At 42.1% G+C, this 27,017-nt stretch overlaps 1 protein-coding gene across 1 annotated transcript; it reads right to left on the minus strand.

The window, feature by feature from the left end:
* Positions 1-15,347: 15,347 nt before the first annotated feature.
* Positions 15,348-27,017, minus strand: LOC127570380 (type III intermediate filament-like). Its single transcript, XM_052015899.1, is given in 13 exon segments — positions 15,348-15,773; positions 15,868-15,953; positions 16,098-16,141; positions 16,900-17,120; positions 18,699-18,824; positions 19,781-19,942; positions 20,101-20,196; positions 25,157-25,217; positions 26,404-26,501; positions 26,503-26,556; positions 26,558-26,679; positions 26,682-26,721; positions 26,723-27,017. Coding segments are annotated over 13 exon segments (1,365 nt in total). The 5' UTR covers positions 26,942-27,017; the 3' UTR covers positions 15,348-15,737.

The following is a 27,017-nucleotide window of genomic DNA, read 5'->3' on the forward strand; positions in this document are numbered from 1 at the left end:
CCACCTGCCAAGCTTCGCCTCACCAAGGAGGAGTTCCGGAAAATGGAGGAGATGGGGATCATCCGCCGCTCGGACAGTCCTTGGGCATCACCGCTGCACATGGTGCCCAAGTCCGCAGCAGGTTGGAGGCCCTGTGGGGACTACAGGAGACTTAACGACGCCACAACCGCCGACAGATATCCGATGCCCCACATCCAGGACTTCACAGACAACCTCCACGGGGCGACCATCTTTTCAAAAATCGACCTGGTCCGAGGTTATCATCAGATCCCCGTGCACCCCGACGATGTGCCCAAGACAGCCCTCATCACCCCTTTCGGGCTGTTTGAATTCCTAAGGATGCCCTTCGGCCTCAAGAACGCCGCTCAGACTTTCCAGAGGCTAATGGACTCGGTTGGGCGAGGCCTGGATTTTGTTTTCATCTACCTAGATGACATCCTGGTGGCCAGCAAGTCACACAAGGAGCACGTGGCACATTTGCGCCAGCTCTGCCAGCGCCTGAGTGACCACGGACTGGCAATCAACCCAGCGAAGTGCCAGTTCAGGCTGCCGGAAATCAACTTCTTGGGCCACCGGGTCAACCAGCATGGAGCCGCCCATCTACCGGACAAAGTTCAGGCCATCCGCCAGTTTCCCAAACCCAGCATGGTCAAGGGCCTGCAAGAGTTCATGGGGATGGTGAATTTCTACCACCGGTTCGTGCCAGTGGTGACGCACATCATGAAACCCCTGTTCGGTCTGATGGCCGGCAAGGCCAAGGAGGTGGAATGGGACACGGAGTCCACGGAAGCCTTCGAGCAGACCAAAGAGGCGTTGGCGAAGGCGGCCCTCCTAGTACACCTGAGAGTCGATGTACCCATGGCGCTCACAGTCGACGCTTCCGACACAGCGGTCGGCAGAGTTCTGGAGCAGCTCGTCGAGAGCCAGTGGCGACCGCTCACCTTTTTCAGCAGACATCTGTGACTGCCGGAGGTGAAGTACAGCGCTTTTGACAGGGAGTTGCTAGCGCTCTACCTAGCTATCCGGAACTTCCAGTATTTCCTCGAAGGACAGGATTTCATGGCGTAAACGGACCACAAGCCCCTCACCTTCGCCCTCATAAAGGTATCCGACCCATGGTCGGCTCGGCAGCAGAGGCACCTCTCGTTTATGTCAGAGTTTACCACCGACATCCGCCACATCGCGGGGAAAAACAACGTGGTCGCCGACACACTGTCTCGTCCCCATATCCACTCGGTGACCACCTCAGCCCCAGGGGTTGGCTACACGATGCTGGTGCAGGCACAACAAGCGGACACTGAGATCCCGGCCTATCGCACCACCGTTTCGGGACTCCGGCTGGAGGACGTCCCCGTAGGCCCTACAGCAGTTCGGCTCCTGTGCGACACGTCGACTGGCAGACCTCGGCCCGTGGTAGCAACAGCGCGGAGGCGGCGGGTGTTCGACACGCTACACGGCCTGGTCCACCCATCCATCTGGGCGTCCATCAAATTGGTCTCAGACAAATTCGTCTGGCACGGTCTGTGCAAGCAGGTCGGACACTGGGCCAGGACCTGCGTACACTGTCAGACCGCCAAAGTCCAGCGGCACGTGAAGGCTCTACTCCACAGTTCCAACCGACGCTCGGCAGGTTTCAGCACATCCACGTGGACGTCGTCGGCCCCCTGCCCATCTCCTGGGGCGCCAGGTATATCTTCACTATGGTCGACAGGTTCACCAGATGGCTGGAGGCCGTGCCACTAGCGGACACATCCACGGAGTCCTGCGCCAGGACACTTATCGCAAACTGGATCACCAGGTTCGGACTTCCAGCAGACATCACCTCCGACAGAGGGGCACAGTTCACGTCAGGGTTGTGGACAGCACTGGCACAGCTCCTGGGCACCCGTTTACACCACACCACGATGTACCACCCACAGGCCAACGGTTTGGTCGAGCGTTTCCACAGACACCTCAAATCAGCCCTGATGGCGCGCCTCAGAGGGCCCAACTGGGCAGATGAACTTCCCTGGGTTCTACTGGGCATCCGCACGGCCCCCAAGGAGGACCTGGGCACCTCCTCGGCGGAGTTGGTTTACAGCACCCCCCTGACGGTCCCAAGCAAGTTCAGGCCGGAGGCCCAAGGTCCAGCAGGGACGCCGGCAGAAGTGCTGAAGAAGCTGCGGGACAAGGTGGGGAGCCTGGCACCGGTTCCAACCTCCAGACATGGCACTACACCGACTTTTGTTCCTAGAGATCTCAGGGACTGTGAGTACGTTTTCATTTGCAGAGGCATGCACAAGTCCCCTCTACAGAGGCCTTATGAAGGACCCTTCAGGGTGATCCGGCAAAACGGATCTACGTGTGTCGTGGAGGTGGGGGGCCGCGAAGAGACCTTCACAGTGGACCGCCTCAAACCGGCGCATTTGGACATCGGACAGCCCGTGAAGGTGCTCTCACCACGCCGGTGGGGCAGGCCACCCAAGGTGGACACAAAGACTGGGGATCCCACGCCCCCGATGGGTGATTCTGCGGGGGGGTGGTGTAGCGGCCCGGACCCGCAGGACTTGAATTGCCATCGGCGGCCACAGGTGCATGGGCGGGAGCGCGATGCGGATTAACCGCCGGGCAGGCCTTCCAGAGGGGACCGCACATCACGTCCACCGGAGAGGCTCTCGGTTACTTTAGCGAGCGCGCGCGCTTTGTTTGAGTCAGTAAAGTGTGCTCCAGTCCAACCTCCATGTTTCTGCGTTTTCTTTCCTGCCAAGCGCTGCATTCGGCTACAATGCAATCTTTAGTAAATATCAGCACCAGGTTATTGTTAAAGCATCTGAGACTCATGGGATCCTTTTCTGAGGAACACCTGCAGCAAGACTTGAAGCATATACACCAAACCCATCTGTATAAAATGTTAATATGTGTGTATGTAGAAAGAGTCAACAAATTAACTCTAAAACAATAATTCCAAACCTTGGCATCTAAGCTGATTTAAGGTTACAAGGTAAAAAGTGGAGGAATTATAATGCATGTTCATAACTTATTGGCTGCATCATTTTGTAGGTTGCAAAAAATACCCAGCGTATAAATGGGGCCATGCTAAGAAAAAGGTTGGCAAGTTCTGCTACAAAGTAAGAAAAAGTATTCAGACAGATCCTCTTGAGAAACCCTTCCATATTCACATGCTTTTTTAATCACCACATGAAATTAAGAGAGGTTTTATGTCTATTCAAAAGATGGTTTCAGTTAGAAGTTTTGAAGTTTATTGGAAGCTGAAAGTGCCAACTGTAAGCCAGATGTTATCAAATGCCTGCAAGCCGCAATGTATCTGTAAAAAGATTAACTGAAAAATTTAACAGGAAAATGTGAATCTCAAAATTTAGCTGGTCATACAACTGAGAGCTTTACTGGCCTAGGAATGAAAATCCACGCTATGGTACAAGAGACAGCTCTTCATTCACAAGGGGAAAGCAGTTGAAGGGGACCCTTGTGATGACTTTCTCTGTGGCAGACAGCAGGGGGAACCTCTCTGTAGTTACTGTGCACTTAGATATGTGAAGAAGGTCACAGTAACATTGTCTCTGAGGCCCCTTGGCACGTTCTCCTCTTCCCAGATGAGTGAAATGAGGCAGGGAATTTGTGTCAGAAGTTTGTGTCTGCCAAGCTTCTAAACTTTGAACAGGAATGCTGCCTGCTCTTGACACCTTGTTGCTTTTTCAATTTCTTGTCAGTCGCAAGCAGTGGCAAGAAAAGACATGATAGCATGCTGAGGAATGGAGTGAAAGACATGTCTAAAGAGAGAGTATTAGTTGAGGACTTATGCAAAGTGTTGTTTCCAAATGGCCCTGGGTGCCTCAGTGCCCTTGATAAGCTCTTCTACATACTTGGTTCTCAGCAGGATCGGCCCTTGGGCATTTGGCCCAAAGATGGTCTTGACAGCTCTGAAGAATTCACACACGTTGTAGTTTCCAGCTTGTTGATAGGTCTTCCACTGTCTTTACAACTTCCATTTGTCGTTTAGGTTGTGCAATTTTTATCGGACCTCAGGATTTCTTGTAGAACTTTTTTTTTCTCCCCTTGAGGCATGATGGAGGTTCCAATCCAAGAATGCTTTACATCTGTGGCCAGCTAGCTCCCAGATCTCCTAATCTTTCTCATCAAAAAACCCCCAGTGTTTTCCGATTGAGGAGTGAAGAGTCTCTTCCCAGTTGCTTATTATGGTGGACATAAGAACAGTCCAGGTATGTGGATACTCTGCAGCTCCCATTGGTTAGGAGTCATTGAGTTATGAGATGGTGACTAAGACCAGCTTTCTTTGGGCATTCATTTCCTCATAGCAGTACCTCTGTTGCTGCTATTCTTTTGCAGCCAGGCTGATGAAGCTAATGGGGTGGGATAGGTCAAACCAGCAGGCATTGGCACCTGTTTTGTAATTTTTATTTTACCATATGGTGAGCAGTCCTGAGTGATTTTCATAGTTATCCTTATAGAGGCATAGCAAAAAAGTACTGGATTTCCTTCAGCTGTTTTCCTTCATCTGAAACCCTGTCACATACTAAGAAATATTCGCTTAGCAGCCATATAGTGACGAGGAAGCTGTAACTAACCAATTAAAACTGTTTGTTTCCATTGCTATGAAATAACATATTACCATTTTGATAATGTTTAGATACTACTGCATTCCACATTCTGTCAGGCCTACTCCCACAGACACCTCCCAGCCTGCACATGCAGGCATTGCCCAGTCTCCACCCACCTAATAGGATTCACCTGCCGCTCGTTGCAGACTCATCACCTGCAGTCTATCTAACCCCAGTTCTCATTCATAGTCCTTGTTCACTCATTGAACCAGCCAGTCGCTCCTAGCTTTACTCTCCCTGCCTAAGGTTACTGTGTTGCCTGCAGTGTTTAGTTTCTATTCCCTCCTGTTTTGGGGCCCCTCATGGCTTGTTATTTTGTGGACTATTATTAAAGTCATCATTCACTGTTAAATCGTCTCCACTGCTCTGCTTTTGGATCAAGCCTTCTCTACAGCTGTGATACAATCACTCTATCTGTGGCAAACCTTCCTCATTATTCTTACTTACTGATTTCTCCTTATTTAAGATAAGATCTTTATTAGTCACACGTACATCGAAACACACAGTGAAATACATCTTTTGCGTAGTGATTTTTTTTTGGGGGGCAGCCCGCAAGTGTCGCCGTGCTTCTGGCGCCAACATAGCATGCCCATAACTTCCTAACCTGTATGTCTTTTGGAACGTGGGAGGAAACTGGAGCACCTGGAGGAAACCCACATAGACACGGGGAGAACGTACAAACTCCTTACAGATAGTGGCTGGATTTGAACCCAGGTCACTGGCGCTGTAGAGCGTTATGCTAACTACTATGCTATCGTGCCTAAATAGCTGCATTTTTAACTGTATTCTGGAGACTTCCGACTTGCACATATTGGCCTTCATTTCTCTTATAGCCAGGGGGACTGGAAATGGGGACTGGAAATGGAAGGAAACTACTCCCCCCACTCATGCTCAATGGTTACGGTATGTTATGTCAAATTTAGAGAAGATCTGTTGCTCTATTTCTGGATCTATTCTGAACTTTCAAATATTATGGGGACCTTTTTTGAACTACTTTCAAAACCACTGATTTGGTGCTTAAAGTACAGATGTTGGCCAATACCACTATGTCTTTAGGATGTTACAAACAGCTTCGGTTCTGGTAGTGGGGTTAAATTCTTTTTTATAATAAAGTTATTTCAACTTATCAATATTAATTGTTATCTTTGTTGTTTATCAATATGAAGCATTGTGATTTCTAGTGTGATTCAATATGATCTATTTTGTAACATTTTGTTTTTTTTCCTTTGTTTCATGTACTTTGTATTTTTTATTTGAAATTAATAAAAATATTGAAAAGAGAGAACTACATTGCAAACAGGTCATGCATGATATGAAAGTGGGAAATCAGCTCAGGCCAGTGACTGGAGAATGAGTCATGCAAAATAACTCTGTGGAAGCAACAAAGGTTGAGGGGCTTTCTGAATATACTATGCTCCTGCATATTTACTCAAATTTTGTATCAGATAATAATGCATAAACAGCTAGTATTTCATCCAGTTTACCTCTCTCCTCCAATGTTATTTATTCATAACATATAAAGTATAAGTACCAGATTCAGTGGTAATAACTTTATGTTAAACACTTCATATGACTTTGCTTTAAGGAATTGCATAATTCCAGTACGACTGGACACAACAGACGTCAGGACAGGTGTTGCCTCCCAGGTGCCAGGGTCAGGGATGTCTCGGAGCGGCTGCAGAATAACCTCAAGGGGGAGGGTGAACAGTCAGAGGTCACGGTGTACAGAACATAGAATAGGCCCTTTGGCCCACAATGTTGTGCCAACATAGCTAATCCCTTCTACTTGCATTAATCCCATATCCCTCCATTTTCCTCTCATTCATGTGCCTATCCAAGCCTCTCTTGAAAACCCCCAATGAATTTGCCTCCACCACCCTATCAGGCAATGCATTCCAGGCATCCACTATTCTCTGAGTAAAAAAAGTGCCTCTGACAACTGTTCTGATCCTACCCCCTCTCACGAATATATGCCCTCTAGTATTGGATCACTCAATAATGGGAAAAAGATATTGCTTGTCTCTGCCCCTCATAATTTTATACACTTCCAAAAGATCACCCCTAGCCTCTGCCGCTCCAGAGAAAAGAGCCCAAGTTTGTCCAGCCTCTCCTGATAGCACATGCCCTCTAATCCAGGCAGCATCCTAGTAAACCTCCTCTGCACCCTCTCTAAAGCCTTGACATCCTTCCTGTTGTGAGGTGACCAGAATTGTACGCAATACTCTAAATGTGGCCTAACCAGAGTTCTATAGAGATGCATCATAACTTCTTGACTCCCTTACTCTATACCTCGATTAATGAAAGCAAGCATTCCATAAGCCTTCTTTACCACCTTATCTATCTGAGTAGCCACTTTCAGTGAGCCATAGATTTGCACCCCAAGGTCTCTCTGCTCTTCAACACTGTTAAGGGTCGTGCCCTTTAGAGTGTACTGCCTCTTGACATTAGTCCCACCAAGGTGCAACACCTCACATTTATCCGGGTTAAACTCCATCTGCCATTTCTCTGCCCACATCTGCAAGTGATCTATATCACGCTGTATCCATCGCCAGTCTTCTACACTATTCACAACTCCATCAATCTTGGTATCGTCTACAAACCTACTAACCCACCCATCAACATACTCATCCAAGTCATTTATGTACATCACAAACAGCAGAGATCCCAGTGCAGATCCCTGCGGAACACCACTACTCACAGGCCTCCAGCCCGAATAAGTCCCTTCAACCACCACCCTGTCTTCTGTGGGCAAGCCAGTTCTGGGTCCACACAGCTAATTCTCCACTGACCCCGTGTATCCGAACTTTCTTGATTAACCGATGATGTGGGACCTTATCAAATGCCTTACTGAAGTCCATATAGATGACATCCACATCTCTACTTTCATCAATCTCTGTTGTTGGTACCAACAACACAGGTAGAACGAGGGATGAGGTCCTGCACAATGAATATAGGGAGTTAGGAGAGAACCTAAAAAGCAGGACCTCAAGGTTAGTAATCTCTGGATGACTCCCAGTGCTATGTGCTAGTGAGGGTAGAAATAGCAAGTTAGCTCAGATGATTGTGTGGCTGAGGAGCTGGTGCAGGGGGCAGGGATTCAAGTTCTTGGATCATTGGGATCTCTCCTGGGGTAGAGGTGACCTGTACAAGAGAGACGGGTTACACCTGAACTGGAAGGGGACCAACATCCAGGCCGGGAGATTTGCTAGTGCTACTCAGGAGGGTTTAAACTTGAGTGGCAGGGGATGGGGCCCTGAGCAGTACAGTGGCTGATGAGATAATACTGTAGCCAATGAGAGTAAATTTAGTCATCAGGATGGATAGGAGCACAGTGCAAAAGAAGAGGAAAGACCATTGGTTTAAACTACATTTATTTCAATGCAAGAGGCTTGACAGGTAAGGCAGATGAACTCGGAGCGTGGATTGGCTCTGGGGACTGAGATATCGTAGCCATAACAGAACATGGCTGAGAGAAGGGCAGGGCTGGCAGCTCAATGTTCCAGGATACAGATGCTACAGGTGTGACAGAGGTACAGGTAAGAGAGGAGGGGGGGTTGCCATGTGGATGAAATAGGACATAACGGTCCTTAGAGAGGATATTCTTGGGGGATCATCCAGTGAGGCCATATGGGTAGAACTTAGAAATAGAAAGGGGAGGGTCACTCTGGGATTGTATTATAGGCCCCCCAATAGTCAGTGGGAATTGGAGAAGCAGATATGTAGAGAGGTGGCAGCTAGTTGTAAACATAATAAGGTAATATTAGTGGGAGATTTTAACTTCCCTAATATTGACTAGGCCAACCATAGTGTGAAAGGCTTGGATTGAGTGGAATTTGTGAAATGTGTCCAAGAAAGCTTCCTTGATCAATAAGTAGAGAGACCTACTACAGAGGTGCAACACTGGACCTCCTCCTGGGGAATGAGGTAGGGCAAGTGGCAGAAGTGTCTGTCAGTGAGCACTTTGGGTCCAGTGACCATAATTCTATTAGCCTTAAAATAGTTATGGAGAAGGATACAGCTGGTTCTCAGGTTAAGGTCCTGAACTGGGCAGAGCATATTTTGGAGCCATTTGGTGGGATCTTGCAGAGGTTGATTGGGTGAGATTGTTTGCAGGGAAAGGTCCGTCTGCCAAGTGGGAGGCCTTTAAAAGTGTGATGTCAGGAGTTCAGGGCCTGCATGTTCCTGTTAGGGTGAAGGGCAAGACTGGAAGGTTTAGGGATCCCTGATTGACAAGAGATGTTGAGGATCTGGTTAAGAAAAAGAGGGAGGCATATACTATGCATAAGCAATTGGAAACTAGTGAATCTCTTGATGACTACATTAAGTATAGAAGTGCACTTGTGAGAAGTTAGGAGGACAAACAGGATATGAGAAGGATCTGGCAGGCAAGGTTAAGCAAAATCCCAAGAGATTCTATTGGTATATTAAGAGTAAAAGGGTATCTAGGGAGAGAATAGGTCCCCTTAAAGATCAGCATGGCTGTCTATGTGTAGAATCAAAGGAAATGGGGAAACTGAGTGGTGTGTCTTGGACTACATATGAATTAGCAGGGAGGAGGTATTGGAGGCCTTAAAGTGCATTAAGGTGGATAAATCCCCAGGTCCTGATGTGGTGCATTCTCCGACCTTGTGGGAAGCTAGAAAATAAATTGCGGAGGCCCTCGTAGAGATTTTTGCCTCCTATCTGGCCACAGGTGAGGTTCTGGAGGACTGGAGAGTGGCTAATGTGGTACCATTGTTTACAAAGGGTAGCAAAAACAAGCCAGGAAACTACAGGTCAGTGAGTCTGACATTGGTGATGGGTAAATTGCTGGAGGTGATTCTGAGGGACAGGATTTACCAAGTTTTGGAGAGACTTGGTCTGATTTGGGACAGTCCGCAGAGCCTTGTGTGTGGGGAGTCGTGGCTGACAAATCTCTTGGAGTTCTTTTAGGAAGTAACCAAGAGGGTAAATAAGGGTAGGGTAGTAGATGTTGTATATACGGACCTTAGAAAGGCCTTTGATGAGATCCCTCATGGCAAGCTATCCTAGAAGTTAGATCACATGGAGGATAGTGGGGAGATAGTGGATTGGATTCATAGTTGGCTCAGTGGTAGGAAGCAGAAGGTGACGGTTGAGGGTTGTTTCTCAAACTGGAGGTCTGTGTCTAGTAGCGTGCCACAGGGGTCAGTGCTGGGGCCTTTGTTGTTTGTAATTTATGTAAATGATTTGGATGTGAGTGTACAAGGCACAGTTATTAAGTTTGCGGATGATACTAAAATAGATGGTGTTGTAAATGGTGTAGAAGGTCATGAAAAATTACAGGAGGATCTTAATCAGGTCAGTATGTGGGTTGAGGATTGGGAAATGGCTTTCAAAGTCAAGTTTATTGTCACATGCACAAGTACATGTATGCACAGGTGCAGTGAAAAACTTACTTGCAGCAGCATCACAGGCACATAGCATCATATAAGCAGCATTCACAAGAAAAACATAATTAAACAAATTATACATAATTTTTACAAGAAGAACACAATTAGAACCAAAAAAAGCAAGTCACTGTACTGATTAGGGTTTTGCCAGTTGGCTCAAGAACTAAATGGTTGAAGGGAGGTAGCTGTTCTTGAACAGTCCAGATAAATGTGAGGTATTGCATTTTGGGAGATCAAAGCAGAGTAGGGCTTATACAGTGAATGGTAGGGCCCTGGGGAGTGCTATGGACCAGAGGGGCCTAGGAGTGCAAGTGCATAGTTCGCTGAAAGTGGCATCACAGGTAGATAGGGTGGTGAAGAAGGCATTTGGCACACTGGCCTTCATCAGTCAGGGCATTGAGTATAGGAGTTGGGAGGTTATGATGCAGTTATAAAAGACATTGGTGAATCCTCACTTGGAGTATTATACAGTTTTGGTCACCCTGTTATAGGAAAGGTGTTATTCAACAAGAAAGAGTGCAGAAAATCCAGGATGTTGCCTGGACTTGAGGGCCTGAGTTACAAGGAGAGGTTGTAAAGACTAGGACTTTATTCCCTGGCCTTGAATGTAGGAGATTGAGGTGTGAGTTGATTGAGGTATGAGGGGCATAGACTGGGTGAAAGCACAGTCTTTTTTCCCCAGGGAGGGGGTGCTAAAAACAACAGGGCATGGGTTTAAGATCAGAGGTGAGAGATTTAAAAGGGACATCAGGGGCAGCTTCTCCAGGCAAAGGGTGGTGCGTATTTGGAACGAGCTGGCAGAAATCGTGGTTGAGGCGGGCACATTAGCAACATTCAAAAAGCCATCTAGATAAGTACATGGATAGGAGGGGTTTAGAGGGCTATGGGCCCAAACGCAGGCAGATGGGGCTTGCTTGCTGGGCAACACAGTCAGCATGGATGTTGGGCCAAAGGGCCTGTTACCATGCTGTATGACTCTATAACTATCACCCACCATGAATACATAAAGTTAAACTCAGTCTCATGGGTTAATTGATGTGATAATCAATGAAGAGTACAGTGATAGGGATGTAGACTGCCTGCTAAGAATGCCCAAACATTTGAGCGACAACATTTAATGCAGAGTAGTCTGAAATTATATATTTTGATAAAAAGAAAAAAGAATGTCAGAACATTACAAGTTCTATCAGAAGAGCAGGAAGAGAGAGATCAGGAGGCATCTGTGCAAAAATGTTCAAAGGTTGCTGAACAGGTTGAGAAAATTATTTAAAAAAATATGTGGGACCTTGGGTAAAGCAAGGAGATTATGTTGAGGCTTTATAAAATACTGGTGCTAACAATATAGGAAGTGCAAGGCTGGGGAAGCTGCAATTGTTCTCATTAGAGTAAAGAACAAAAGACCATTTGGTCAAACTGTTCAGAATTGTTGAGAGTTGAGACACAAAATAAAATTAAAGTGAAAGGGTCAACAACTAATGAATACAGATATATGTTATTTAGTAAAAGAGCCAGAGGTGACATGAAGAAAAAGTTTTTCTTGCAGCAAGAAGTCATGATCTGCGATTCACTACATGATTGTAGATTCATTTGTTGCTTTCAAAAAGGAGCTGTTCTCAATACTTGAGAAAGAAAAAATTACAGAGCTACAAGAAAAGAGCTCCACAGGGAATGTGAATGACTAGACGCTCTTACAGTGAACCAGCAGAGGTTCAGTGAGCTAGTCAGCCTCCTATGCTGCAATGGTTTTATGATTCTATCATTCAGTCTCATGAAGAGTGTGTTTTGAATTTCTCTCTCCAAACATTGTGCCTGACATGCTGAGTGTTTCAAATGTTTTCTATTTCTATTACAGATCTCTGGTATTGTGCATTTGAACTATATGATTCTGTTAAAATGGAGACAAGAGACTGCAGATGCTGTATTCAGGAGCAAAAAAGAACAAATTACTGAAGGAACTCAGCTGGTCAAGCAGCATCTGTGGAGGAAGAGGGATGGTTGACATTTCAGGTTGATATTCTGCATCTCAAGTTGTTTTTATTCCTTTCTATTATTGGATATCCTAAACTGATCACTGTATCCTAAATGGACCATAATAACTTTCTAAAAAAAAGTTTGTTTGATTTTTATAGTCTTAACTCTCTGCACATACACTTTCAAGAAAATATTTGCTCCCATCTGAGTTTCTGTCCACATTAAATTACACCCACCTACTTATTCTCCCAATTTGCCTAAGTTCTTCTGAGGTCTTTTACAATCGTATCTCCATCAACCACCCCTGTGGCTGGGAAATGACAATGTTGTCATCCAAATGAACAAGTCCAGATCACTAAATCCTGGGAGGAAAGCACTCCAAAAGCCTTTTATGTTTAGTTTTTTCATAGTTGAGACTGGGGAACATAAGTCACAACACATCAAACCTGTACATTTACATCACTTTACAGCCCTTTATTCAAATAACAATGTGAATTTAATTCTGTGACTGAGTTAATGGAAAAGTCTTTGTCATTGAATGATGGTCTACAATCTAAACGACAGAAGCAAATGTAAAATTCCAAAGATTAAAATAAAGAATAGCTGAGCATCTGTTTATGAGCTGGACAGAAGTGTTGAAAACAGGTGCTGTTCTTCTACTGCATACAAGATAGTATCAGCTGTCAGGCCAAGAATGTTCTTAAAGAGGCTGTAAAACTGTTGGATTTATTACAGATAGAGTTACAATAATGCTCAGAAAACAAAGACCAAAACACTGAAGAGCTAGCCAAGTAAGGGGAAGTCACCTTATGCTGATTGACAACTATCTGCTGAAAATGTTAGTGGAAGTTTTATCATTATTTCATTTCTGCAGTTAACTGACAATTTATGTGTCAACCAGAATGCATTTCTATTGTTTTTAAAAATAATAAGTCTGAGATCTTTTCTGCTTTGTTTACATCTCTATAAAAGTATTTGGAGTGGTCAATTTACTCATATGGTTAAGAGTTCATGAAGTTAACTCTTGATGTAATTTCAGCCAAAAGTAAAATTGTATGAAATAACCAATAACTGCCTTGCACCTGACTTGCTCTGAATAATAACCCAGTGTCTCCTGGCAGGTTTTGTTCCTCCAGATTTCTTCTGTACAGATCACACCCACCATCCTTCTGAAGGTATAAGTCAATTCCAGTGTGTCTTGACAAACTACCTGCCTCAGTTATTATGCTGGTAAAATATCTTTGAGGAAATTAATCAAACTCCAATATCTTTGGGCAGCGGCAAAGATACTTCCGCTCTTAGTTCATTCACTGTCAAATCTTTACACAACTGGCATCATTTAGCTTGATTTCACCTCAAGTTTTCTTATTTCCTTCCAAAGTTCTAATTCACTTTTTCTCTGCATAAACCTAATTATTCCCCAATTAGGTTAACCAAATGGATATTCAATCCTGTCCATTAACACATCTTGATCAATCCATAAACATACGAAAGGGCACAAGGCACCTGTTCTTTTCTTTTATACATTTTCACCCACTTGTAATTTTTGTATACATATTTATTTTCAGTGTGTAGGTTTTTATTGGTAATTTTTGTTAAACTATATAATTTCAACCCCTTAATTATGTTATTCATGGATTATATATTTAAGTTAGATTTTATTTCATTTCCAAGAAGTGTTATTAAACCCAATTGCATGGAAATAAAAGCAAACATTATAATTGTCAGTACAACAACCCGAGCAATGCAGCTAGCAATTGTACAAACCTCTATAATCCCTCAGTCTTCTACATTCCAATGAGAATAAACCCAACCTATCCAATCTCTCATAACTGCAACCCTCCATTCCAAACAACATCCTGGTGAATCTCTTCTGCACCCTCTCTATTACTGCTAATTTTTTTTGGCAGCTCTAGTAGCTGGCATAGCTTAGCCAGCTGTCAGAGAGTTCAACCCTTGCCCCAAGACCCCTTCAAATCCCTAGCTTCCAATGTCCGTACTAATCCCCAGCCTGTCTCTCTTATCAATGTTTAGTAGCTGACTACCCATCAACTCCTGGAAGGTAACCACCCCCTCCCCCCCCCCCCCCCCCCCCCCCCAATATTGAACATAAGAATTTTTTTCCTTATTTTGCTTCGGCTATCTACAAATCAGGTTTTCCGGCCTGACTCTTGATTTCTCATTCTGGATCACTATTTATTTCCAAGGCAATTAGAAACCAGCATTGTGTTCTCTAACCCTTTCCTCATTCTTATTGGCTTCAAGCCCAAAGTTTAAATTCTTCAGATACTGTCCCTACTCATAATGGCCAGATATTGGAGCTTCTGCCCGCTAGGACTATCACAAAATCCACAAACCCTTCTTGCTGAGGTTTGACGCAAAGCCCCACACAATAACTAAGCAATGTGCCAAGTTGCAAGAGAACTATCAAAGACCATGGTTTATTATATAATCAGAAATGTTAGTGTTAAAATTTGTGGTTATTTATCTCCTGCTTCAAAATAAATTGATTTTTACAGGAGTGGTTGTAATAATCACATTATTTCAGGGTTCCAAGTATCCTAGAAATTACCTGATGTTTCTGCTTTTTCTCAGTTTTTCTAATCCATCAAGTCTGGATGGTTTTTAGATCTAAACCTCGGGAAGGTAATGTAATTGATGAACTAATTATGCATATCACGAATTGCTCCTCATCGTTTATTCCATGAAATGCACACAGACTAAACCATAATCTTCTTGAATGCCAGTAACATTCACCATATGATACAAATTTAAGTTGCAAGTTATCCAGGAAATTATTAACAATGTTCTGATGTATACTCACTATACAATCTATTCCACACATGCTCTTTCGTATTATTAAAAGAAGTTGCCAATATCTCAGCATTACTGTTTTGTTTGGCATTTAAGGGAACCAAATCCAGAAAAGGAGGATTTTAAAGTGCATTAAGGACTAAAATTGTACTTGGAACACAGAGGCAAACACAGTAGAACTATAGCTCCTTACACTTCTCCACTAGTACCATCCATCTAGACTAGAACCGTCCATCTCATTTTTGTTCTTAATCTGTTCACTAGAAAGCATTACATCATTAGAACATCCTATCAAAATCGCTCATAATTTTCTGTTGCATTTGATATGCCAATTTCTTAAAAGCTTGCAATGTTTGTTTCTTATTTATTGCTTCTCAGATGGCAACCCTACCAATGCTGCATTGCAAGCAACACATTATTTCACAAAATAACTTAGCTGTACATGCTTCTTGGGGAATTGCAAAGAGCAGTCTGTGGAAGTTGTTATGATCTAAACAAAATAGTTATTGAATTAACAAAAACATAAGACAAAGAGTAGATTTGGTCAATGTTTTATTCGAGCTCGCTTACAGGTAATTACTGGGGAAAGATAAAAAGCAGTTGTGATTCTGAGTGTAAATAAAGATTCAAAACTGGTGAAGTATTGCTAGTCATCACTGTGCAATTGTAAACTAGTGACCCTCTCCATAAACAGAGTGTAATATAACTTCAGTAAAGCCATTTACTGTATTTTAATTTCTCTATAAAGCTTATAATAAAACTTTATTGAATCTGGCACTCTTCAATTAGATGCAGAAAGGCACTTTAAAGCCAACAGTATTCTTCTTGAATAAGAGGATGAGCGGCATTCTTGTCTAGCACTTTTATTTTGAAACAGCTTCAGCTTCATTGCACATGATGAGCATTTTTAGGCTGCTGACCATGTTCAGTCTTCAATTTTCTGGGTAGTTTCACTGATCACCTGCAATTAAAAAGAAATTGTTGAAAATACATTATCTTTCAGCTGGTAAAATGTGTATTCTTTCAATAGATTTTTTATGACTATTTATACTAACATCACCACCACTGGTCTCAACAGTTTTAATCACAATTTTCTTCTTTGATGTTCGACTTTCAAATGGCTGCTGCTCGTACATGGCATCTGTAAGGAAAGATATAATTTTGTATTACTTTGAGCAAAATATCAATGAAGATTTCCCATTTCCTAATTTGAGTAAATTTGAAGCAAACTCTCCCGAATATTCTGCAAACATCTTCTCATCCATTTAGTTGTAAAAGAACTTACCAGCAAGGCTCAGAGATCCAAATGAGGGCACAGGCATACTAATCCTAAATAAAAATATAACAATAGGTAAATACCGATGAAGAATACCATTTGCTCCATTGAACTTATCTTTCTATAGAATTCTATTAGCAGCCAATTTCCTCATGGGAGACTCAAAGTTTTTGGCCTCAATTACATCTTGTGGAATTTTCTTCCTTCCTCCCAATAAGTTCCTCCAGAACAATAGAACTGATTTGTAAAAAAAATCATGAATGTAAGAGCTCAAAAGTCTGCTTGCCATCAGTGAAGATCTAGGTATTTACTGCACTTGCAAAATCCAACCCGAAGCAACAAGGTTTATTGCTCTGCATGCATGGGACTCTGGTGACTTTTTTTCTTTATGTAAGGATATGGGCAACATTTATTCGCTATCCTTAGCTCACATGAAAAAATATTGGTGGATCTGATCCTTATAATTAGCCTAGCCAAGAACTAATAGATTTTACAAGCTAGAAAACTTCTAAAATTTATGGAACATTCATTCAGACTTCATTACTGAGATATGGCAAATCATCCTTCTTGCCACAGTTATGACAAGAAGTCTAATCAGCTTACTGTTATGTTTACAACATTATCAAAGAGCACCCTAATTATAGATGAAATATTTTTGTTTCAGAGAGCAAGTTGTTTAATCTTTGAGGTTTACATCAATGCAGTCATAAGATAAAGAAATCTAAGTAAATATTTATTGCAACAACTATCCTCTGACTCCCAAAAACTTTTGAATGATAAAGATTTTTTTTAAATCAAAAAAATGTCTTACCTGTTTTCTTCACCTTCCAGTAAGTTCCTGTATGTTGCAATCTCAACATCAAGAGCCAGCTTAACCGTCAATAACTCCTGGTATTCTTGCAAATGACGAGCCATCTCGTCCTTCAAATTACTGATATCATCTTCAAGCTGGGAAATGGTGTCCTGGGCATTATTGAGCTCCACGTTATACCGTTCTTCCATTTCCCGCATCTGGCGGTCGAGCGATTCATTCTGTTTTAATGAACAAAATTAGGTTGGTGTTTCATTTTCTTCTTTCAGTTCATTATAACATGTCCAACTTGTATTTGTGCATGAAAGATGGAATTAATTATGTTTGTTTCAATAATCCCAATACCATTTCAGCTTGGAAATACTCAGCAGGTCAAGCAGCATCCATGAGGACAGAATGACCCTTTATCAGTGCTGATGAAAATTCTTTAGCTTGAAATGTTAACTGTTTCTCTTTTCACAAATACTGCCTGACCTACTGTTTCCAGTATTTTTTGTTTTTATTACACATTCATAAACTTCACTGTGTACAAGTTTGATTACCATACTATTTTAAGTTGAGACTTCAGGCAAGACATAAAATATGGTAATGCTTCAGTTTGTTTACTTTTCATACTAATTGAAATATTCCTCAAATAGAGCAATTTGCATTCATAACAGTAACAATTTAAATGAAAGACTTTTTTGTACTGAAGTTTCTGATCATCTGCATTTAATGTTAATTTAAAAGGTAAACTGGACAGAAGTGTTTTCAAAGGTATAAATAGGTATAAAAACAGGCTACAATACTCAAGGCATCATCTGACCACACTGCTTGAACAAAACTGTCTTGATCTGTATGCCACCATTTTGCATATGACTGTATTGTAATTAATGACTAATTGAAATTAAATTACACTTTTGAGCATGCAATAAACCATTTTATCTTGAGCAAAGGAAGGACCAACTAATCTGAATTAATTCAACATGTTGCAAGTCACGTCTATGAAGATTTCTTGACTTAATTTTTTCCTTGGACTTTTTTTTTTTAACAAAAATCATCCACATTGTGGCAACAATTTCTACCTCACCTACAAAGCCTTCCTTTGAATTAACTTGTTTTGAAGCTTTTCTAACACACAGCTCAGGAGAGCAGATGTTTTCTCCAGCTGAATATTGGGAAAAACAAAGCCTTATTCTTCAGTCCTTGCCACAAGCACCAACCCCAGGCCACTAGTTCAATCCCTCTCCCCTTTCCTGCCACTGTGTGTAGCCGAATAAGATTGCTCACAGCCTTGATGTCTTCTCTGATTCTGTCATCAGCTTCCAGTCACATATCTTCTCCAGCTCCATCACAGCCACTCTCTTCTGTATTTCCACGATATCCCTATAACCTTCAGCCCGATGACCTTTTGAGGTCTTTGCACTTCAACTCCGGTCTGTTGCTCATAGCCAGTTTTAATTGTTTCGCTCAGATAGCCTTACCTTCAACTGCCTAGGCCTTCTCAGGAACTAATTCTCTACCAAACCTCTTACTCTCTCCTCCTTTGAGATGCTTTTTATCTCTTTGATCAAGTTACTTTTTAACACATCTGTGCGATGTGCTAACTGGCCAGGCCAGCATTTGGACACCTCTCCTATTAGCTCTTAAGGTAGCTCTGGATCATGTTTCATTCCATAATCTGTTTTGTTGAATACATTGGGATATTTTAATATTTAGATAGGTTTTATAAATGCAGTGTGTGTTGTCATTGGTAGATAGAGCTCATGGTTCTGTGAGCAAATTTATTTGGCTGGAATTTAGGTACATGGACAACTTACCGTTCCCTTCAGTGCATCAATTTCGCAGGTCAGTGTCTGGATTTGTCTGCGGTAATCATTATTTTCTTGTTTTGCCAAGCGAAGAGCATCATTGTTACGAGAGGCAGCATCATTTACATCGGCCAGCTGTTCCAAGACAGATTTCCATGAGTAAATCTGACTAGATTTCTGCTTTTACCATGATCCAAACAAAAAAATTAAACATTCTTATCACTTTTAATTAAATTTAGTTTTGGCAAAACGATCCCTGCACATTGCTTTGGTTGATGTGGAGGTTGCTGTATTAAACTGTGGATGTTTTAAACAGAAAGTGGGTGGCACAGTGGCACAGCTAGTAGAGTCACTGCCTCACAGTGCCAGAGACCTGGGTTCAATTCTGACCTTGGGTACTGAGTGAAGCTTGCATGTCCTCCCTGTGACCGCATCAGTTTCCGCTGGGCGCTCTGGTCTCCTCCCACATCCCAAAGACATGGGTGAGTAGGTAAATTATCCACCGCAAATTGCCCCAGTGTGTAGTTAAGTGGTAGAATCTGGGGAAGTTGATGGGAATGTGAGGAGAATAAAATGGGATTAGTGTAGGATAAGTAGAATTGAGAGGTTGATAGTTGGTGTGGAATCTGTAGGCTGAAGGGCCTGTTTCTGTGCTGTATCGCGCTCTCTTGCTCTCACCATGTGACTGACTATGGAAGTAGGCAAGCAGATCGGTGATCACCGGTGTGATTAATGTGAAAGCCACTGGGCAATCTGGGTGCCTAAATTGGATTAGGTATTGGGGTGGAGCACCTCAATGGTTCAGTGCAAAAGAATAGATGAGGTTTGGGAACAATTATGGGCTGTAATTTTGAGTAATAGTTTTGAAAAAAAGAAATGCATTGAGAGTCAGTGTAGAGTTGGTTTAGCTGGCAGAAGTTTGTAAGGAGATATGAATGTGAAGAAGATCCATTTTGATATAAAATATGTGAAAGCATGAAAATGGGCACTGGGCGAAGCAGTAGCTTTAAGTTCTATGATACAGATTAGATGTTAATTGGCTGATAGTTTTACCTCCTTTTTATTATCTTGACCACTAAAAAAAACCTTACCTTGGACTTGTACCATTCCTCGGTCTCATAAATGTTCTTAGCAGCAAGTTTATCAAACTGAGAACGAACTTCCTGGAGTGCTGAAGTCAGGTCGGGTCTGACCACATCCATCTCAACCTTGACCTGCGAATCTCGGATTTGAGCTTGCAGTTCTTGAATTTCCTGAGGAAGGAAGGTAAATACAGGGAAAGAAGTCATCTCTTGGCTGAAGCACTGTGTGCCAGATACTTTAAAATTATTATCCATATGTTATATATAATAGTACATATAAATATTATGCTAATGATCATTCAAATTAATAAACAATAGTATATGCTTACCTCTTCATGAAGTTTCTTCAAGAACATAATTTCCTCTTGTAGTGTCTCGACTTTACGCTCTAAATCTAAGCGTGCCAAGCAGGCATCGTCCACATCCTTTTAATACAATGATAAAATTTATTGAATGCAGTTATTCTGAAGGTTTTATAAAATAATCTCAATACTTGACTTCATTTGTAATTATTACAGGTAGAATTGCAATCATATTTGATATAATGAAATGTAAATTTATTTTCCATCTACCCTTGCAACCAAATGAAGGAAAACAACCATAAGCCATTTTTATGTTAGGGTTTTATGAATCATTGTTAAGTCATTGGTAAAAAAAAATTTCTGATAGACAATGGGAGCTATTTTTGATTTTGAAATTACTGATTATTTAATGATGATTCAGTCACATTACTGGTTTTGTCTTTCAAATAGGACTGCATCAAACTATTTGTAACACTAAAGTTAATAACTTAAGTCACTTGTCAGCTTAAGTAATTGCTCAATCATCAGTGCAAACTGGCATTTGAATGATTAATAGCAGATATTTAGCCCAAATAAGACAAGTGCCTAAAATAAAATGCACAAAATGTGGCAAATGAGCTAGCAACAACCATTTCTGATCATCACTACAATTTTTCAAATGTTAATTTTTTATAGCATTTTATGATTTCACAATTGAATGACCATAAAGTTCCTGATGCTCTGGACAGAAACGCCATTTGGTGCTGCCCCCTTCTGGAAACATTTACATAGCTAAATGTAGAAGTTACAGCACACAAACAAGGCATTTGGCTCAACCAACCTATATTGACATTTACCCTCCACACAAGATTTTTATCTGAAAATATGACATTTGCCATTTAAGCCAAAATTAGAAGCAAAGCAGTTTTACATTCACAATCAAAAGGAAGCTACAAAGAATCAGAATCAGCACTCAAGCAGAAAAAAATGTAGGCATGTGATCTTTTTGATGTCAAGTTCAGTCATTCATGGTCAATCAAATGGTGATTGTGCAGTCCTGCTCTTTTAGAGTGGGGGTTGTTATTAATAGCTGAAAATTAAGAGATTACAATTCATACAAAAACAGTCATTGTCTTAAATGCCAATTAATTTGTTTCAGTAACAGATTGAAATCCATTATTAATCAAACACCCATCGCTTATGTAAGTTTTAAAATACAGTATCTTTAAGGGAAACGTGTTTCCTTTATTAAAGAGAGTTTTCTAATTCTGATAGAAGTTAATTAAGCACTTCATTCTGTGGTGCCAGATTACCTATGTGTATTCCATGCTGGAAATACACTTGGTCTTTGAGCTGAAGGGTATAACAAAAGAAAATATACTGATTTTTAAATTGGCAGTGAATCCTTTGGTGATCAAGCAGTTAATGACATTAATTATAACTTGAGCTTTGATACAGTAACTTCAATAGAGTACATGTTATTATGAAGTCTCCAATTTAATGTGAATGATAAAAAATAATCCAACTTTGTCTAATTAAACATGATTGAGTTTGTTTAATTGGCAGAGTTTGATGATTCCATCAGACAACAGCCACAAGGCTGGCTGTTTTAGAAAATGGGTCAGTTATGAAATGGCATTATTATCTTCTTGTTACCTGAGCCACCAATGTGGTTAGGGGCATCTTTACTCAATTAACTGTACTAGGCTCATATATTCATTCAACTGTCGAATGTGTCATGAAAAAATATATTATATTTCTGATTACTTCCGATTAGAAAACTAAAAGAATGTTACTTCCATTATGAGGAATCCTACAGAAATGATGCCGTCTGACAAATGACATGGGAGACTAAAAATATTTTAAATATTATATTGGTAGTTGTACCATTATGATATTTAAAATATTTTTAGTTGGCATTGGTAGAGGATAATTATTGACCAGAATCAATGTCAAGTTTTTGATGAACTTTTAGAATTATATGATTACATTATTTGAATCGAAAATATGAGAATATTCTTCTCAACATATAACAAATTGTAAAAAGATTAATAATTACAAATAAGAGTTCAGTTTTAAGTGTTAGAACATTAATTATAAATGACCTTGGTCTGTGTAACTACCAACAGGTTAGGAATATGAACAGAAATGGCTAAATGAAACACAGTATTTGAGTATTTTGTTGTTTACCCAGCTGATGGCATATAATTGGTAATTAGTTTGTTTTTATTCAAATAAAACAATAAATATTTTCAAATATTTGAGTACCTATATGCATTTATGATGACCACCCACATTGGACAGTAAAAGAGCAAAAATATTTTATACACAGTCAGTAAAATTCAGCATCGTTGCTTTCTCATCAATAAGATGCCACATTGCTACCGCAACTGCACTAATCCACTAGTTTCCTGGTGCACAAAGGCATCTATTCATTTTTTTTTAGTTTACTGGCATACCATGTGTTCAGTGTAACAGCATTCCAAGACAAATCCCTATTGGAGATCACTTTACGTTACTGGGACAAAGTATGCAGCTGCTTCCTTGAAGCCACTATTATTCCAACAGTTGTTTTTATGTGATCAGGAGTTAGAGTCTTATGACAGCAAGGTGCACAAACTCTTCTATACAACTAAAGCTGGTGCTGTTTCTCAAGTACAGTGAAAAGGACTGACGCAGAGTCTCGACGAAGATGCCTGGGTGTGGTCCTTAGAAACCCAGTGATTTTTGTTTAGCACGTAGCAAATCCAAAAGAAACAAGAGGGCCACGTGGATGTTAAAGTAGTGAGTGGGACATCAGCCAGCTGCTGCACCAATAATTCTGTCCAAACTAGACTTCAGAGAGAAGAGAGAGACTACCAGCACGCAGTCAACTAGCATAAACCAGCCACTTCCTCAGGAAGAGGAAGAAATTGCAGGCCATGCCACCCCAGGCAGCTCTTTTGTGTTTCTCGACAGTGATTCTAGAACATCATCAGCAAAATACGCTGCTGACTCAGGGAGTCAGTGAATCACACATTATTTTGCTATCTCAAAGCTTTGGCTCCTGATCTATGCTGAATTAACGAATCATGGCCAGAGCATTAAAAGTATTTCCACCAACATCAGCAGTCTCTGAACTAGGGAAAGAAGCTAAGTTTTCAACTCTTGATAAGTATTCATTGAATAATGGTATTAATGGATAGACAGTAAGAACAAGGTCATGCTTAGCTGTGAATCTCCTCCTCAATCCCCCCCCCCCAAAAAAAAAACAAATGTTGCCCCAGCTGCTGGTCATTTTCTCTTTACATTCTGGGTGGGACATTGGTAGGACTTCAACCCACCCAACCTGACTTCAATGGCAAGCAAGAATGATGGAAGACGGAATATTCCTGTTGGAAGGTAAAATCATTCTTCCTGCTCCTTCACTTTCCTGGTGGGCAGATTAAGTAAAAATTTTCTGCATGGGTTGAATCATAGCTGCTTGGAAATAGTGTCATGATCAATGATCGACTGAAAGGGCAGCAAAAGGATGCAAATGTTGGCAAGAACCTGACCAACCTTTTTAAGGAATGTAATTTATTTGCAGAACAAATAGTCAAAATATTAAAATATTGAAACAAAAACATTCAAATGTTCATCATTTTCTTTTATTTGTTTCCATGCCGGTTTTTGAGAAGGCGCCAGGCACCAGAAATGGTTACATTCCTTTCTGGAATCGTGCGCATCTGCACACAGATACATGTGTAGCAATTCTAGAGGACATCTGAAAAGTAACTTAGAATAATGGAGGGTTGATTCATGGGAAGGGAAGGTCCTGAGATAAGATGAAGCATGGTATGGTCCTGAAGGTTAGATCATTTGGGATTCAGGGTGAGCTAGCCAATTGGATGCAAAATTGGCTTGTCGCAAGGAGTCAGAGGATGGTAAAGGAGGGCTTTTTAGATTGGAAGCCTGTGAACAGTGGTGTGCCGCAGGGATCAGTGCTGGGTCACCTGTTGTTGTTCATCTATATTATTGATTTGGATGAGAAAGTAGTTAGTAAGTTTGTGGATGGTGTGAAAATTGGTGGGACAGTGAACTGAAGAAGGTTGTCTAAGATTACAATAGGATCTAGATCAACTGGGAAAGGGGGCCAAGGAATGCAAGATGGAATTTAACCTGGATAAGTGTGAAGTGTCGCATTTTCAGAAGTTAAACCAGGGCAGGACTTGCACAGTAAATGGCAGGGCCCCGGAGAATGTTGTGGAACAGAGCAACCTCAGGGTACAAGTGCATAGTTCCCTGAAAGTGGCAACACAGGTAGATAGAGTGGTGAAGCAGGCATTTGGCATGCTTGCATTCATTGGTCAGGGCACTGAGTACAAGAGTTGGGCCAAGATGTTACAACTGGGTCAAGATGTCAGTGAAACCACGCTTGTGCACAGTTCTGTTCACCTAGCTATACAAAAGATGATATTAAGCTGGAAAGGGTGCAGGAAAGATTCACAGGGATGTTACTGGGACTGAAGGGCTTGAGTTATAAAGAGAGACCGGATAGAGTGGGGCTTTTTTTTCCCTGGAGAAGGAGGCTGAGGGGTGACCTTATAGAGGGGCATAGATAAGGTGATGGTCACAGTCTTCTTCCCTGGGTAGAGGAGTCTAATACCAGAGGGCATAGGTCTGTGAGAGGGGAAGGAGTCCTGAGGGTCACACAGTGGGTAGTGGGTATGTGAAATGAGCTACCAGAGGAAGTGGTCGAGGCAAGTACAATTATAATGTTTAAAAGACATTTGGACTGGTACATGGGTAGGAAAGGTTTAGAGGGATATGGGCCAACCGCAGACAAATAGGACTACTTCAGATAAACAACTTAGTTGGCACGGACGGTTTGGGCCGAAGGGCCTGTTTCCCTGCTGCAAGACTCTATGGAAATGAGAGCGATATCCTTTGCATTGTTTTGCATTAGACGTGGCACGATTCACTGGGTGTGTCTCCCCGTATGCGACTGACCTTACCATATCCGGATGGGGTGGGGTGCAGTCCAATTTGTAATGGGTCATCCCTGCTGAGATGGTGCCGGATTTCAGGGAATCGGCTAAGAGCAGGGGTGGGCGATCGGGACATAGCCGAATCACGTTCTCACCTGTCTGAAAGCTGCCAGGTTGTTTTCCGCATCCTCCCGTTGAATAACTTCATCTTGCAACCTGTAATAAAAGTGTTGATATTAACTGTCACTCCCACTCCGGTTTGAGGCGCAGGGTCTGTGATTTGTAGTTTTAACTATGCTCTTCCGTCCCGATCTATTGAGTTTGCAAACTATTCACCCAGTTTTCTTTGTCTTACACACACCGAAATCGTTTCTTTTGCAAAGAAAGCATTTTTTTTTCAAATATTTTAACATAGTTACGGTTACAGCCAAAATATTAGGAGCGGTTGACAATCCATATTTTACAGTAGAACGATTTCACAGAAGCCCATTGCTGGGATGCTTACTCATCGGGGCAATCGTTGACTTTAATTCAAGAAGCATTCATACTTTTAAAGGCATTGATAATACGAGTCTCCTCAAAGGTATCGAAGTGTTATGTGTGGAATGTCATTTATGTATTACCATGCTGTCAGATAAATAAAAATCTTCCGAAAATCAGGAGAGCAGTGAGCCTGTGTGATTTGCCCTGCCCCCTGTGTAAACGCGGAGACAGCCCCCACGCAGTCTCAAGTTTTTCAGCCCGCAAATTCCTGACTCTCCCGCCCCATTCACACCCTGCCACACCCCAGAGCATTCACGTCGACACAAAAAACCGCGGGAAGTACGCAAAGACCAAACTGGAAACATCTATCAAATGTGGCACAGAAGTTAAAAGGACCTTCCTTGCAAAAATAGCTGGGCAGTTGTCAGAACTGTTAGAACTTAACAGTTTGATACGACCTTGGTACTACACTTAAATCTCGTTTTAATTGGAAGGGGGATTCTGCACAAATTCTAACGAAAGGGCATCGACTTGAAACGTTAATATTGTTTTGCTACCGTCTTATTAATTCATTTAATACTTTCTGACTTTGATTCAAGTTTCCAGCAGAACAAAACTTACATTTGTTTTTGAAGATTTAGAAGCCAGAATTAACTATCGATACTTAGGGGTTTGCAAACAATTCTATCACGATTTCCTAAAATGAAAGATGTCCTTTTTTTCTGCAGTACGCGAGGAGAGGTTCAATGGGAGAGTGTGTCTCTCTTTGGATTTTAGGGGAACGTTAAGAAACTCCCTGCCTGGTTTGTACTTCTTTCTCCGAGATGTGAAAAAAAGCCCACCGCCCCGACCCCCCCACCCCCCCCCCCCCTCCCCCCATTAAAAGGAGTGGAAATAATGCACAGCCGGTCTGACTTACTTCTCTCTCAGCTTCTGAAGATCATCGGCCAGGTTATCCCGTTCCACCTCAATCCTGGACTTCTCATTGCTGATCTGGTCAACCTGCAGACGCAGCTCCACTCAGCTCCTGTTCATACAGGTCCCCGATTCTGGACGGGCGTTTGCCCTTCAGGTTGCTCCAGTTCAGCCAGCAGCACTTTGTTCTGTTGCTCCAGTGCTCGAACCTTGTCGAGGAAGCCGGCGAGGCGGTCGTTCAGCTCAATCATCTCAGCCTTTTCATTGCTGCGTTCACCTTGAACTCCGTGTTCATTGCATCCACCAAGGCAAAGTTGAGGTTTGCTGCTGGAAGCCACTACGGGAACGCTGCTCCTCGTAAACCTCGTAGTTTGCGCCCTGATCGGCATCGAGTAACTCATTCTGGACGGGACAGAGGTGATCAAGCTCTGCGGATTCCCGCGAACCGTATAGCTGCGTCTGCTGCTTGAAACTTTAATCGGTTTTTCCACAAACATCTTGCGGTAGGCACTGGATCTGCTCGTTCTGTATCCCTTTTCCATTGTTGGATGCTGCGTTTGAAAATTGTTCCCCGAGCACAAATATCTCGACTGCAAGAGAGGGATTGCCTGCAGAGGT

The sequence above is a fragment of the Pristis pectinata genome, chromosome 5, assembly GCF_009764475.1.
Source record: "Pristis pectinata isolate sPriPec2 chromosome 5, sPriPec2.1.pri, whole genome shotgun sequence".
Lineage (NCBI taxonomy): Eukaryota > Metazoa > Chordata > Chondrichthyes > Rhinopristiformes > Pristidae > Pristis > Pristis pectinata.